The sequence below is a fragment of the Cydia strobilella genome, chromosome 1 (genome assembly GCF_947568885.1).
Source record: "Cydia strobilella chromosome 1, ilCydStro3.1, whole genome shotgun sequence".
Lineage (NCBI taxonomy): Eukaryota > Metazoa > Arthropoda > Insecta > Lepidoptera > Tortricidae > Cydia > Cydia strobilella.
Genome location: NC_086041.1, coordinates 29,031,930 through 29,046,242, shown reverse-complemented (window position 1 = coordinate 29,046,242; position 14,313 = coordinate 29,031,930). Strand labels below are relative to the sequence as shown.

At 40.9% G+C, this 14,313-nt stretch overlaps 1 protein-coding gene across 1 annotated transcript in view; it reads left to right on the top strand.

Annotated features, from left to right (window-relative positions):
- LOC134744293 (facilitated trehalose transporter Tret1-like) overlaps positions 1 to 13,977 on the top strand; it is a 40,580-nt gene extending 26,603 nt beyond the window's left edge. The window contains exons 5-9 of the mRNA XM_063678063.1: positions 5,588 to 5,726; positions 6,752 to 6,921; positions 11,581 to 11,776; positions 12,946 to 13,129; positions 13,720 to 13,977. Of these exons, the coding sequence (XP_063534133.1) occupies positions 5,588 to 5,726; positions 6,752 to 6,921; positions 11,581 to 11,776; positions 12,946 to 13,129; positions 13,720 to 13,902 (872 nt within the window). The 3' untranslated portion in view covers positions 13,903 to 13,977. The remainder of the gene's footprint in view (positions 1 to 5,587; positions 5,727 to 6,751; positions 6,922 to 11,580; positions 11,777 to 12,945; positions 13,130 to 13,719) is intronic.
- The last annotated feature ends 336 nt before the right edge of the window (positions 13,978 to 14,313 follow it).

The window sequence follows — 14,313 nt, the reverse complement described above, 5'->3', positions numbered from 1 at the left end:
TATACATTTGTGTTTATCAAATTCTACTTAAATTTTTTGGCAATTTTTTGAAAACTACTCGATATTGCCGATGACGCGCGCTGGCGATCTCAGTACCGCAGCAGAGCTTGAAGAGGTCGGACCTGTGTCGGTCGGCTCCACACGTTTTCGACGGGGACAACGAGGTTTTTTATCGTTGTATGCGGCAGGCGCCGTGTAAAACGCTATACTGTGTGCGTGTAAATTGCGACTGAGAAACTTTGATCCGAGTACTGTATTTGTTTTTATAGTATAGTAACATAACAAACTTCCGAACAACATTAAAAATATTTGAAATGACCTGACATTTTATAGGTAGTAAATTAAAAAAAAAACAGCCAAGTGCGAGTTGGACTCGCGCACAAAGGGTTCCGTACTATTACGCACAAAACGGTAAATAAATCACGTTTGTTGTATGGGAGCCCCACTTAAATATTTATTTTATTCTGTTTTTAGGGTTCCGTACCCAAAGGGTAAAAACGGGACCCTATTACTAGGACTCCGCTGTCTGTCTGTCTGTCTGTCTGTCCGTCTGTCACCAGGCTGTATCTCATGAACCGTGATAGCTAGTTGAAATTTTCACAGATGATGTATTTCTGTTGCCGCTATAACAACAAATACTAAAAACAGAATAAAATGTGGTATTTCCTATAAAAAGGGACCTTATTGTCGATGGCGCTTACGCCATTATAAACGATGCTCCGATATAACTAAGACTGAACTTGTATAAGTTTTGAATTATGTATTACTCATCCTCCTTATGAACCCTGGCAGTACCTAGTGGAACAGGTTTGGTGCAACATAGGCGCACACTGTTTTGGTCATTCGACTCGTCTTGATGAGCAACTTGGGAGAGCAGTACTCATGATAGAGCTGATGTTGAACAGTACCTAGTGGAACTTAGGATTGGTGCAACATAGGCACACGCTGTTTTAGTCATCCGACTCGTCTTGATGAGCACTTAGGAGAGCAGTACCCATGATAGAGCTGATGCTGAACCCTGGCAGTACCTAGTGGAACTAAGGTTTGGTTGACATATCAGTCAAATTTGACAGATTGACAGTTTTTGTCATTTTCAGTGAAAATTATCTTTTTGGGATAGAATTTAGCAGCAAGTAACATTAAAATATTTATCAGTACGGTTTTTACTCACTATTATTTTTAGTCGCTTTTGGCGACATGTTTCGGATTCTTTGGGAATCCATCCTCAGGCACGAGTGTCCGCGGCGGTTGTTCGTCGTGCACTGCCCGCGCCGCCCGCCTCGTCGCTCGTTGCGCACGCGCTGATGGGGCGGGGGCGGGGGGCGCGGGGCAGTCCGCAGATGGAGTCGTCAAGTGAAGGTCTGGTAGGGCGGCTGTATCGAACGAAGTCAAGCACACTGCACTCACTATGTCCCCGCGATCGTCACAACACACTTGCCGCTTGACCCTAGGTATTATAGGCTTCCATGCAGGTGGCAACATCCAGCCTCCGTCCCGATTGAAATTAGGGCGGCGTGAAATTTCAATCGCCTCGCGAATCTTACGCGGCACAAAACATTTCTCCCGTACCAGTAATCTCGCTTTATCGAAACGAATGAAATGGGACGCGCCTATATCGTTCGCATGCTCTGCCACAGCTGAGTTCCTGGTGTCCATGTTCTTTACGCTGCGTATGTGTTCCGACAACCTAGTGGAGAGATTCCTTCCGGTCTCACCGACATACGCCCTACCACAATCGCAAGGTATCTCGTATACCCCCGGGCTCCCCAGCGGGTCCTTGTCCTTTGGAGAGCGCAGCAACTGCCTGACTTTGGTATGGGGTCGGAAGATTGTCCTAATGCTAAAACTTCGGCGTAATAGGCGTCCAATTCTATCCGTTATCCCCTTAATAAAAGGCAAGACGACAGGTGCTCTCTCGACCGTTTGTACTTGCCTTAATGTACCCGTACTTGCTGCTCGCTGACTCTGTCTCCAATTGTACCCATTGCTCTCTAATACCTGCCTTACATGCTGCAGCTCCTCTTGCACGTACTGCGGGTCACATAGCCGTAAAGCCCTATTGATGAGCGCGCGTGGCACCGAAGACAAATGTGCGGGGTGATGGTGTGAGTCAGCTTGCAGGTACCGCTCAGTGTGTGTGGGCTTCCGATACACTTTATGAGTCAACCGGCCATGCTCGTCCCGCTGCACCAAGACATCCAGAAACGGGAGTGCCCCATTGCACTCCCTCTCAATGGTGAACTTAATCTTGGCATGCCGCGCGTTCAGATGTTCGAGTAACGGGTCCAGATCCTTGTGTGGCACCACAGCAAACACGTCGTCCACATATCGCAGCCACAGTCTGGGTCTATGTGGGCAACTCTCCAAAGCCCTTTGCTCAAAATCCTCCATAAAAATATTGGCCACCACTGGTGCTATCGGAGAACCCATTGCTACCCCTTCTATTTGCAGGTAGTGTTCCCCCCGCCACACAAAGTATCCACTGGTGAGGCAAAACTCGATCAGCCTCATGTACTCGGCGAGTGAGTCGTCGCGGCTTGCCATTCGTTTTATAATCTCAATCGTTTCCGCTACCGGCACATTCGTAAATAAGGAGGCTACATCGAAACTCACCATCAACTCGTCCTCTTGCAACGTAACGCCTTCAAGTAGCTGCACAAAATGTGTAGAGTTTCGTACGAATTTCAATCGGGACGGAGGCTGGATGTTGCCACCTGCATGGAAGCCTATAATACCTAGGGTCAAGCGGCAAGTGTGTTGTGACGATCGCGGGGACATAGTGAGTGCAGTGTGCTTGACTTCGTTCGATACAGCCGCCCTACCAGACCTTCACTTGACGACTCCATCTGCGGACTGCCCCGCGCCCCCCGCCCCCGCCCCATCAGCGCGTGCGCAACGAGCGACGAGGCGGGCGGCGCGGGCAGTGCACGACGAACAACCGCCGCGGACACTCGTGCCTGAGGATGGATTCCCAAAGAATCCGAAACATGTCGCCAAAAGCGACTAAAAATAATAGTGAGTAAAAACCGTACTGATAAATATTTTGAAATATGTCTCACGATAGTTTAAGTGCGAGCAAGTAACATTGTTAAGTGCAGATTTATACTATCTGTCAAAATTGACATTTTTGACAGTTTTGGATCCCAGATCGAAACGGCTTGTCCAATTTTGATAGGACCTTCAACATTAGTCATGGGATGGAAAATGTAGTTTGACACATCTGTCAATACTGTCAAAATTGACAGTTTGACAGTTTTTGTCATTTTTAGTGAAAATTAACATGTTTCGTTAAAGTTTGGTACTAAGTGACATAGTTTAGTGTTGTTTGACATATCAGTCAAATTTGACAGATTGACAGTTTTTGTCATTTTCATCTTTTTGGGATATAATTTAGCACCAAGTGACATTGTTAAGTGTAAATTTATACAATCTGTCAAAATTGAGATTTTGTGACATTTTGACATTTTTGGATCCCAAATCGAAACGGTTTGTCCAATTTTGATAGGACCTTCAACATTAGTCATGGGATGGAAAATGTAGTTTGACACATCTGTCAAAACTGTCAAAATTGACAGTTTGACAGTTTATGTCATTTTTAGTAAAAATTAACATGTTTTGTTAAAGTTTGGTACTAAGTGACCTAGTTTAGTGTTGTTTGACATATCAGTCAAATTTGACAGATTGACAGTTTTTGTCATTTTCAGTGAAAATTATCTTTTTGGGATATAATTTACCACCAAGTGACATTGTCATGTGTAGATTTATACAATCTGTCAAAATTGACATTTTATTTATTTATTTATTATTTATTTAAACTTAATTGCACAACACAGGAAGGTACAAAAGGCGGACTTAATGCCTTCTTAAGGCATTCTCTACCAGTCAACCTGTAAAAATTGACAGGTTTTGTCATTTTTAGTGGAAATTAACATGTTTTGTTAAAGTTTGGTACTAAGTGACATAGTTTACTGTTGTTTGACATATCAGTCAAATTTGACAGATTGACAGTTTTTGTCATTTTCAGTGAAAATTATCTTTTTGGGATAGAATTTAGCACCCAGTGACATTGTTAAGTGTAGATTTATACTATCTGTCAAAATTGACAGTTTGTGACATTTTGACAGTTTTGGATCCCAAATCGAAACGGCTTGTCCGATTTTGATAGGACCTTCAACATTAGTCATGGGATGGAAAATGCAGTTTGACACATCTGTCAAAACTGTCAAAATTGACAGTATGGCAGTTTTTGTAATTTTTGTGAAAATTAACGTTTTGTTAGTTTGGTACTAAGTGACATAGCTTAGTGTTGTTTGACATATCAGTCAAGTTTGACAAATTGACAGCTTTTGTCATTTTCAGTGAAAATTATTGGGATATAATTTAGCAAACAAACCATGTTAATTTTCACAAAAAAAAGACAAAAACTGTCAAACTGTCAATTTTGACAGTTTTGACAGATGTGTCAAACTACGTTTTCCATACCATGACTAATGTTGAAGGTCCTATCAAAATCGGACAAGCCGTTTCGATTTGGGATCCAAAACTGTCAAAAGGTCACCAACTGTCAATTTTGACAGATAGTATAAATCTACATTTAACAATGTCAGTGGGTGCTAGATTCTATCCCAAAAAGATAATTTTCACTGAAAATGACAAAAACTCAATTTGTCAAATTTGACTGATATGTCAAACAACACTAAACAAAACATTAACTTCAATGGCCATTAACGTCTCAAAAATTTAATTCGAATTAACTTTAATGCAATTGGTGCGTAATGCAATTGGTTAGTTTGACACATCTGTCAAGACTGTCAAAATTGACAGTATGACAGTTTTTGTCATTTTTAGTGAAATTTAACATGTTTTGTTAAAGTTTGGTACTACTAAGTGACATAGTTCAGTGTTGTTTGACATATCAGTCAATTTTGACAGATTGACAGTTTTTGTCATTTTCAGTGAAAATTATCTCTTTGGGATATAATTTAGCACCAAGTGACATTGTCCCAAGCTGTACGGTTACCCTGTACCTGTACCAAATGTAATGACGAAACATGTAAACAAGCGAGTATAATTTCTTTCTAGTATAAAATAATTCTTTTATAATACAAAAGTAAGTACATTTGCACTGGATTTAGTATTTTCGTACCAAATAACAATAATTAGGATTTTAAAATTTAAGTACAGTTAGTGTCGTTATAATTGTTTTCAGTATGCTTCACGAAGGATCAAGATTGTTTAATCCATCATTGTAGTGCGAGCGAGCGGGAAAACGTGGTAGAAGGGATCGGCATACTGAGCTCGCACAGCCCGCCGCAGCGCGTAAAATACCTAAACTCGCTCAACGCCGAAATGTAATAGCGCTCCCTTACTAGTGAATTGATAATTTTAACGACTAAGGACATTTTTAGATTAAGGGCCAGTTGCACCAGCCACACTTGACAGACTGATCAACATCTCTCAGCAGAGTACCTACTATGAAAATTCCCATATAGGTATGGGAACCTACAATTCAATTTTTCGAACGCTTTGACGGTAACAGGCGGTTTGGTGCAACCAACTCTCTTACTTTTCTCTGTTGTTCATTCAGGTGCTCTGTTCCTGGTCCTCCTGCCGCTGCCTGAGTCGCCTGTATGGCTGGACTCGAGGGGCCTGGACTCCACGGCTGCAAAGAAATGGCTTCTCCTCTCTTCGCGAGCCACAGCCGTGATCAAGGACGATATGCCAGAGTAAGTGAAAATTGTATTGAACCTATCTGATAGAGGATTCGAATCTATTAATTGCCAAACTATCAAGTTCTGACTGACTGACTTAAATCAATGCCCAGTTAAATCGCCAAAAAAACCGTTACACCTAGAGAACTAACTTATTTATTTTTCTCGGAGCGATTATTTTCAAAAATATTTACTTTATTAAAAAGTTGTTAATGAAAATCCCTATTCTTTTTTAAAGACCTATCCAAGAAGAGTTAGTTACCTACCCGAAAAAAAATGTTTTCTAGTTTTTAGTTCACCACTTTGTCGCCTTGATTTATATTATATATCCATGCCAAATTGCAACTTTCTAACTTTAGGAAAGCTTATCACAGTTGATTTTAATATTCTTTAATCATTTATCAATTATTATAATAATATAAACCTATATGGCATTCGCACTAATGCCATATAGGCAAAATAATGTTAGGGATGAATGTTGATGGACGGAGAGCGGATGGTAGACCCAAAAAACGATGGATGGATTGTGAGATTTGTGAGGATATGAGAATGGAAGAGAAAAACATGTTGTGCCGGCCGACCCCACATAATGTGGGATAAGGGCAGGAAGAAGAATATTAACAGTGTGCGGCCCTTATATTTATTATGAAATAATATATGTTATGCAAACGGATATTTCTTAATCTGAAGGGCCTCATGCAACATTCTCAATTCATTCTCAATTTCAATATATCGCTTCTATGCTGCGTTGTTGAGGTAGTTGAGATTAAGAATTATCCAAACTTTAATAGGTAAGATGAGATGACTCTTCCCAAGCTAGGTCTCAATCCAGTAGTCCATTTAATACCTAAAGGAAAAAGCAAGACATAGGACTGTGAGACCATATAGTGTTGAATGTTGAGTGTTACTTAAACATAGTCATCTCTGTATATTGACATTTTGAAAATGTTTTTACATAATTTGATGTATATTAACCATGGCTCGGCCATCCACTTTCGTCTTCCCGTTTTTGTATATTATATAATATGTGATAATTTCAGGAAGTCGGAGGCACCGGAGGCGGCCCCGCCGGGACTGTTCACTCGCGAGGTGTTTTTCTCGTCTTCGGTCATCAAGCCTCTCATCGTGGGCTTCTCGTTGCTCTTTTTTCAGCAGTTCAGTGGCATTGACGCCGTTATATTCTTCACTGTCGAAATTTTCCAAAGTGCAGGTTAGTTTCATGTATTTACGAAGCTACTAATTTACGGACTCGTTTACCACGTCAAATCCTACTATTTAGGAGAGTTTGCAGACGCAAAAAGACCGGTCGGGCGGCCAATGCCGCGCTATAAAAATTGCGTCAGGCGTATGTGGTTGCCTCCCATCCCATGCAATCAATGGCAGAAACTAGCCGAAGACCGACCCATGTGGCGTCGTGTTGTTCATGCTGGCCAATCCAAGAACGACGATGCCTGGTTTACCTCTTTAAAAGAGACACGCTTGAGGCGCCACGATTAGGCCTCCAACCCCCGCCCACCTGGGGGAACAAACACCTGCCGCGTGTGTGGACGAGGGATCCTCTCTCGCCTATGCGACTACACAGCCACGAACGTAAGTGTCGTTACCGGGATGCTGCTTAAAACATCTGGCAGAGAAAAGGCCTATTATTATTATAATGGCATCAGCCAGGGGACAAAAGTGGCACGGTTTTTTAGAAGAAATGTTGTTTCACATTTTAGTAACATGCTTAGTAGTTGACCCATTATAGAAAGGCCTTAACTACCACAAAACCCATAGAGTTAGACCAAGATAAGTCTACAATGATTTTAATAGTTCACGCACTGCAGGTTTATTTTAAACGTAAAACTTCTATGAAATTATGACGTATAAATAACACTTGCACTGCGTGTGCTGTCAAAATCGTTGCAGGCTTATCTTCGTCTAACTCTATTTGTTGAATTTACATACCATAAAATCACTTGAGAGTGACCGAGGAGACCGTAACAGTATAGTATTATATAATCTGTGCCGTAACCATGGCGACGCGTGGCAAAATAAAGTTGATTCACCGTTATACTTTAAAAAATTGTTGATTATACTCCTTATGTGAATACATATCCTTAAAAAAATATATTATACCCATTGCTGATAAATAGCTCAGCAACCTAACTGTTATAGTTATTGCGCATGGCCACTACATAGTAATTGGCCCTTATTATGGGGGGTAAAAGGTTTCATATTTCTAGGAATCAGTCAGAAATATCGAAAAGTGTTGTATGTACAAACTAAAGTAGGAAAAAAAATCCTACAAAAAAAGTTATATACATTTTTGTCATAAAACTAACTACATTTGACTTCTGAGCCTCCCAAGTTGTGATACTACACAATTTTTTTTATATCCATTCCACATCCACTAGTATATATATGATTAGTTTTTTTTTATAAAACCGTTACTCCTACTGGAGGGGGCTCCTCTCCTTCGATCTCCTCTTTTATGCGGTCTTTGTGTGGTTATGATTATGACTAAAGTAAATAATATTTGCTTCATGGGTTCCTCACAACCATACATATTTATTATTCATGCTTTGTAACATTTATGAAAAAACATTATGGCCACTAAATATTATGACTTACTTTTTTATGTCTATATTATTATTATGTCTTGTCTTTTTTATACTATGCACTGCAATACTTCGAACGAGAAACAATTATGGATATCAAGCAAAAATCATACTTTGAAGGTGTGAATTTTGGTATGAGGGGAATTCAGCTTCTTCGCCGAAGTTGAATTCCTGAGGTTAATACTGTTTAAGTTTAGCTTTGAAGTCATGTTTGGTATCATTTTCAACTCAATCAAACATGTAGACCATATGCCATGACCAGTCCCAAATATTATTTAAATCGGTTCAGCGGTTATTTATTACCCATACAAACTTCCACCCCACTTTTCACACCCTCAACAGAAGATTTTGGTTATAAAAACTATTCTATGTACTGTTCCGGGACTCTAACCATCTCAATACCACAAAGAAATCGGTTCAGCGGTTTAAGCGTGAAGAGGAGTTAAAAAAAAAGCATTTTTTCAAATTTTCTTTTTCTTAGGAATGGTGTCAATGTTGATACCATAAATGAATTCAGCACCCCCGATTTATACAAAAACGATACCAAACCCGGCCTAGCAGCTTCACTGATGTATATAATCAAGATAAAAATGAGAGCCCTAACTAACTTTCAAGAGAGGATATCTCAAAAACAATACAAGATATCGAAAAACTTGACTCAATAAAACTTGTAACAAATTAAATCAGTTTTAATTTTATATATGTAGCCATGTCGCTCAGACGCATAGTTTCCGAGATATAATCGAAAAACCGAAAAATGGAACCTTCAAACCCCCCTCTTCCCTCCGGCACCAGGGTTACGGACGGGGACTGTTGATATGTTCACCTCCTAATTAGTCCAAACAAAGCTATGAACTCAAAAATTTTATTCCAAGCATTTCCCTGTATAACTTTTTTTGAGCATTTATTTCCTGGCCTATTACTACACATCACTATTAGAAGAAAAACGAAAATACCCGCGGGTTGGTAAAATTCGGGTACCTATATACCGGGTAAAAACCCGGGTAGTTACCCATCTCTGCATAGCTTAGTTACGGTGATAGGTGATAGCTGTCATATCAATACAATTTTGCGTTTTAGAGCGTTTTCACATTGTCCGATCCAATATTGGATGTAGGATCCTACATCCGCGTAGGTAGTCAGGCCGCGGGGGCGCAGGCGCCTGCTTTAGCGATCACGCACACCGCACACTACAACAAACATTATGCATACACATACGCACATAAACAAATATTATCGGTCCGACAGATGAGGGGGGGCTCCGACATGGCTGAAATTATCGGAAGCCCTTCCTTCCTATGAGAAAAACAGCTGCAGGGTAGGAGAGTGCCATATCGCATCAAGTCGGCCTTATTTGCTTTATCTGTCGTTTCAAATAATAATGATTTATTAAATGAAATAAGTACAGAAAAACACATAGTGTCTTACATTTCACTTCCATCCGGCATCTGCTATCGGATCGGGCAATGTGAAAACGCTCTAAAGGTTATAAATTGTATAGAGATGACAGTTGTCGCCGCAACCAAGCTGTGTGAAAAATATTATACCTACTTATGAAGTTGTCTCTTAAGGCTCTTATTTAGAAATTAGGAACAAATCAGTGGCAAATTAACTAATAAGGAAATGAAGCAGTTGCTTAGGGCACCACGCAAAGCACTACGTCTAAGGTGAGATGAGGAGCTGAGGATAATCGCCAAGCATCTTTGCAACTGCAATTAAGTACGTACTATGACTGCCGGAACAACTTCGCGGGTCCACTTAACCGTTCAACAAGGAAGCGTTATTAGCTCGCAGCACTCGTGGACATAATTACAATAATGCCTCTTTAAATAGCACTAGAGACCCGTTGCGGCGTCATAACGCCGCTAGAGTATGGTTCTAAAAGTTAGATTGCCTGTCCACTGGAGCGGAGCGGTAAGCGGGGAAAAATCCAGCAATAGAACTTCATTAAATTACAGAGCGGAGATTTTATGCCATTCAATCGGTGGATTTTTTTCACGCTCATCGCTCCGCCACCTCGCTCCGCTTCTGTGGACAGGCAGCCAAAGACTGAACGCTTAATGAAATAAAATAAACTCAAGAGCAATAAAAACTAGTAGTAGCAGAAGAACGAAGTAGTATAAAGTATCCTATCAAAACATTACATGTAAAAAGATTCATAAAAACGGGTACAGTGTATGTATACGTATACAATCTCCACACAGTGCTCCCATTTTCTCAACCTTTTCTTTGCTTTACTTTTTAACAACAATGACCGCTTACTGACTTACTGATGCGACCTTCATTGATTTGTTTTTTTCCTATTGAAAAATATTAACCCCCTTTTTACCCTTTGGGTACGGAACCCTGAAAATGAGTGATTCCAGTGATGAAGATGATCTAACGCCTGTGGATGTTGCACTTTCCTCGCTATAGTGAAGGTAAAAGTTTTGTGTTAAAACACGGCTGCAAATGTATTTTACTTCTCGTGTGTTGAAACACTCGCTACGCTCAGGATTCTATTTTAGAACCACCCGCTTCGCTCGTGGTTCAACTATAGAATCCTTTCGCTTGCTCGTGTTTCAATTCCACACTCGCGGGTAAAATACAACTTTGCACCCTTGTATAACAAATAACTATTGTTAGGGCAATAATGTTATGTTATTTAGACATTTAGTTTTTCATCGAGTGTCAATTGAAAAAAGCGTGTGATAATGAAATGGTGGTCATACACATATTTTGTTTTCACTTGTCTTTTTTTTCCAGAAAGTTAATTAATATTGGTGATACTGAATACATTTGTAGATATTGCTCGGAATTCTAATAATTATGCTGAGACTGATTTTTGGCGATATACGAGTTACAAATGTTACAAACTTAGACTCAAGTACCCTTATTTCCGGATAAACAGCAGGAGACAATTTTTGTTTTTGCGTCTGTTTATGACTTTCACCGAGGTACTCGTATACAGATATGGGCCATTTATAGAACAAAATATAAGTACTTACGCCGTTTTTTATGTTTTCTTCTCTGAATCATTTTAGCTCTTTCGATAATTATAACACTTTAAACTCTCGTGTTTTGTACACATGTTTAATGACATTAACGTGTCTACCGTGATTAAGGACGACATAATAACGGAATGGAGGAGGAGGATACGGAAAATGTGTGGATATTTTTAGACAGTTTTTCATTTTTAATGACCCAATTACCAAAATTAACTGCAGTCGAAATCAAATGAAAATCTAAACCTATTACCTACTACATGATATTTATATTATTGTCCCCAGGAAGCACTCTGAATCCTATGATGGCGACGATTATAGTTGGCGTTGTGCAGCTGGTGTGTAACGGAGTAAGCACCGTGGTGGTGGATCGTGCAGGCCGGCGGCCGTTGCTGCTGCTGTCTGGTGCGGTCATGTGTGTCTCCATGTTGGCCATGGGCACCGCTTACTACATGGAACTGCAGCACTCGGCGTGGCTTGGGTACGTTATAGTCTTATTGACATTAGGGAGCACTCAAAACCGTGGTTTGGGTAGATTATAGTACATTGTCAGCTCCCACTAGCACATTATTTAGCTCTTGTAAATTTAAATTGTACTCTACGCTTAATTGGACGAAAATAAACTAAATAAATACCAGGATATCGTTAGTATTACATCGCATCTGGAGCATCGTAGGCATCGTGAGCTTGTTACGAGTAGGTACGTTAGTTCACTGAAACCATAGTGGATCAAACCCGAATTAATTAACGCCTTTTCCTTTACATTGAGCAAATACTAGGATACGCCTTTGTGCTATTCAGTGCTCTAGTATGAATTCTGTTTAACAGGAAAATAAGTTTTTGGCAAAAATTTCATTTTTGGTACAAGCTTTTATCGCTGACGGGAAGTGGGTCAAATTTAGCTTCCAAGATTTGACCCACACTGACTAACTAACATACATCCATAATTCCATATTAACAGGGCAAGTTAAATAAAAGCTTGTAATTAACGAACAATGCAACGCACCGTCTGGTGTTGCAGGTGTCCATGGGCGACGGTAATCGCTTATCATCAGGCGATTCGAAAAAAGCATAGGTTACTACCTAATGAAGATTAGATCCTGCGCTAATGGAGGCTGCGTAGATAAACCTGAGACACTCTGATTACAAGTTTTGAGCCTTTTGTCCTGGTGGCCTAGCCAGGATACCAATCGTAAGTCGTGAAATGCCCAACGAAAATAAAAACCGGCCAAGTGCGAGTCGGACTCGCGCTCGAAGGGTTCCGTACCATTACGGAAAAAAACAGCAGAAAAATCACGTTTGTTGTATGGGAGCCCCATTTAAATATTTATATTATTCTGTTTTTAGAATTTGTTGTTATAGCGGCAACAGAAATACATCATCTGTGAAAATTTCAACTGTCTAGCTATCACGGTTTATGAGATACAGCTTGGTGACAGACAGACAGACGGACAGACGGACAGCGGAGTCTTAGTAATAGGGTCCCGTTTTTACCCTTTGGGTACGGAACCCTAAAAATGTATCGAGGTGGCAGATGCTACAAAAAGTCACAGTAGTCAAGACATCATTAAAATCCATAATAGGATTGATAGGTATGTTTTCTGTTCCCTGTGTAGCGCAGAGATGATCATAATCTGGATTCTTTTACAGGTACCTCCCGGTGTGCAGTTTAGTGGTGTTCATGGTTGGCTTCTCGCTCGGGTTCGGCGGGCTGCCCTTCCTGCTGCTGGGAGAGTTGTTCCCCGCGCACCACCGCTCGCAGCTCTCCGCCATGGCGAGCGCCGTCAACCTGCTGTCTATGTTCACCGTCATCAAATCCTTCCATGTGTTAGAAGTATGTACAGATACATCCCAGAGGGCAGTTTAGTGGTGTTCATGGTTGGCTTCTCGCTCGGGTTCGGCGGGCTGCCCTTCCTGCTGCTGGGAGAGTTGTTCCCCGCGCACCACCGCTCGCAGCTCTCCGCCATGGCGAGCGCCGTCAACCTGCTGTCTATGTTCACCGTCATCAAATCCTTCCATGTGTTAGAAGTATGTACAGATACATCCCAGAGGGCAGTTTAGAGGTGTTCATGGTTGGCTTCTCGCTCGGGTTCGGCGGGCTGCCCTTCCTGCTGCTGGGAGAGTTGTTCCCCGCGCACCACCGCTCGCAGCTCTCCGCCATGGCGAGCGCCGTCAACCTGCTGTCTATGTTCACCGTTATCAAATCCTTCCATGCGTTAGAAGTATGTACAGATACCTCCTAGAGGGCAGTTTAGTGGTGTTTATGGTTGGTTCGTTCTATTTTAAATTGCCTTTTGTGTCCAAGATCCTTTAAATGTAGCTAACTCTCCTTGTACAAGTACCTACGTTCCAAATAAGAAATATTAATAGTGCACACTATTTCGATTTTATCTCCCGTCAACTGTGTTTTCTTCTTTTTGTCAGACTGTGCTGACATCTGCCGGCACGTTCTGGATGTACGCGTGCTTCTGCGCGCTGGCGTTCTTCTTCGTGCTGTTCATGGTGCCCGAGACCAAGGGCAAGTCGCTGGCCGAGATCGAGGAGCACTTCCGCGGCAAGAAGAAAATCGACGCGGTCAAACTACAGAAAATCTCCACGATAGCGTAGGGACAAATTAAATACCTACTAGGAAATAAGTAGGAAATGTTATTAATGGAGATAATATAATACTTTTACATCTAGCGGCCTACCATATAAGGAAAATTGGCAGGTATATTTGAATGAATGGTATTATCAAATAAAATTGAATTTGTTTTGTGTTAAAATTGAACGACATAAAGCAAAAGCTACTCTGATCCATTTAATAATGAATTAAATCAATGTACTACACTCGTAGTAGGACGGAGGGACGCTAGAGGTTAAATTATTTTCCATCCACTTTTGAATATATGGAAGTTGTTAGTGTCACAAATGTAGTTACTGCAATGTGAAGTATTATAATACAATGCAAATCCACCTTATTAGGGTTAGAGTAAGCTAAAAACAATTAATAATATAAACAACCGGCGAGAGTTGACC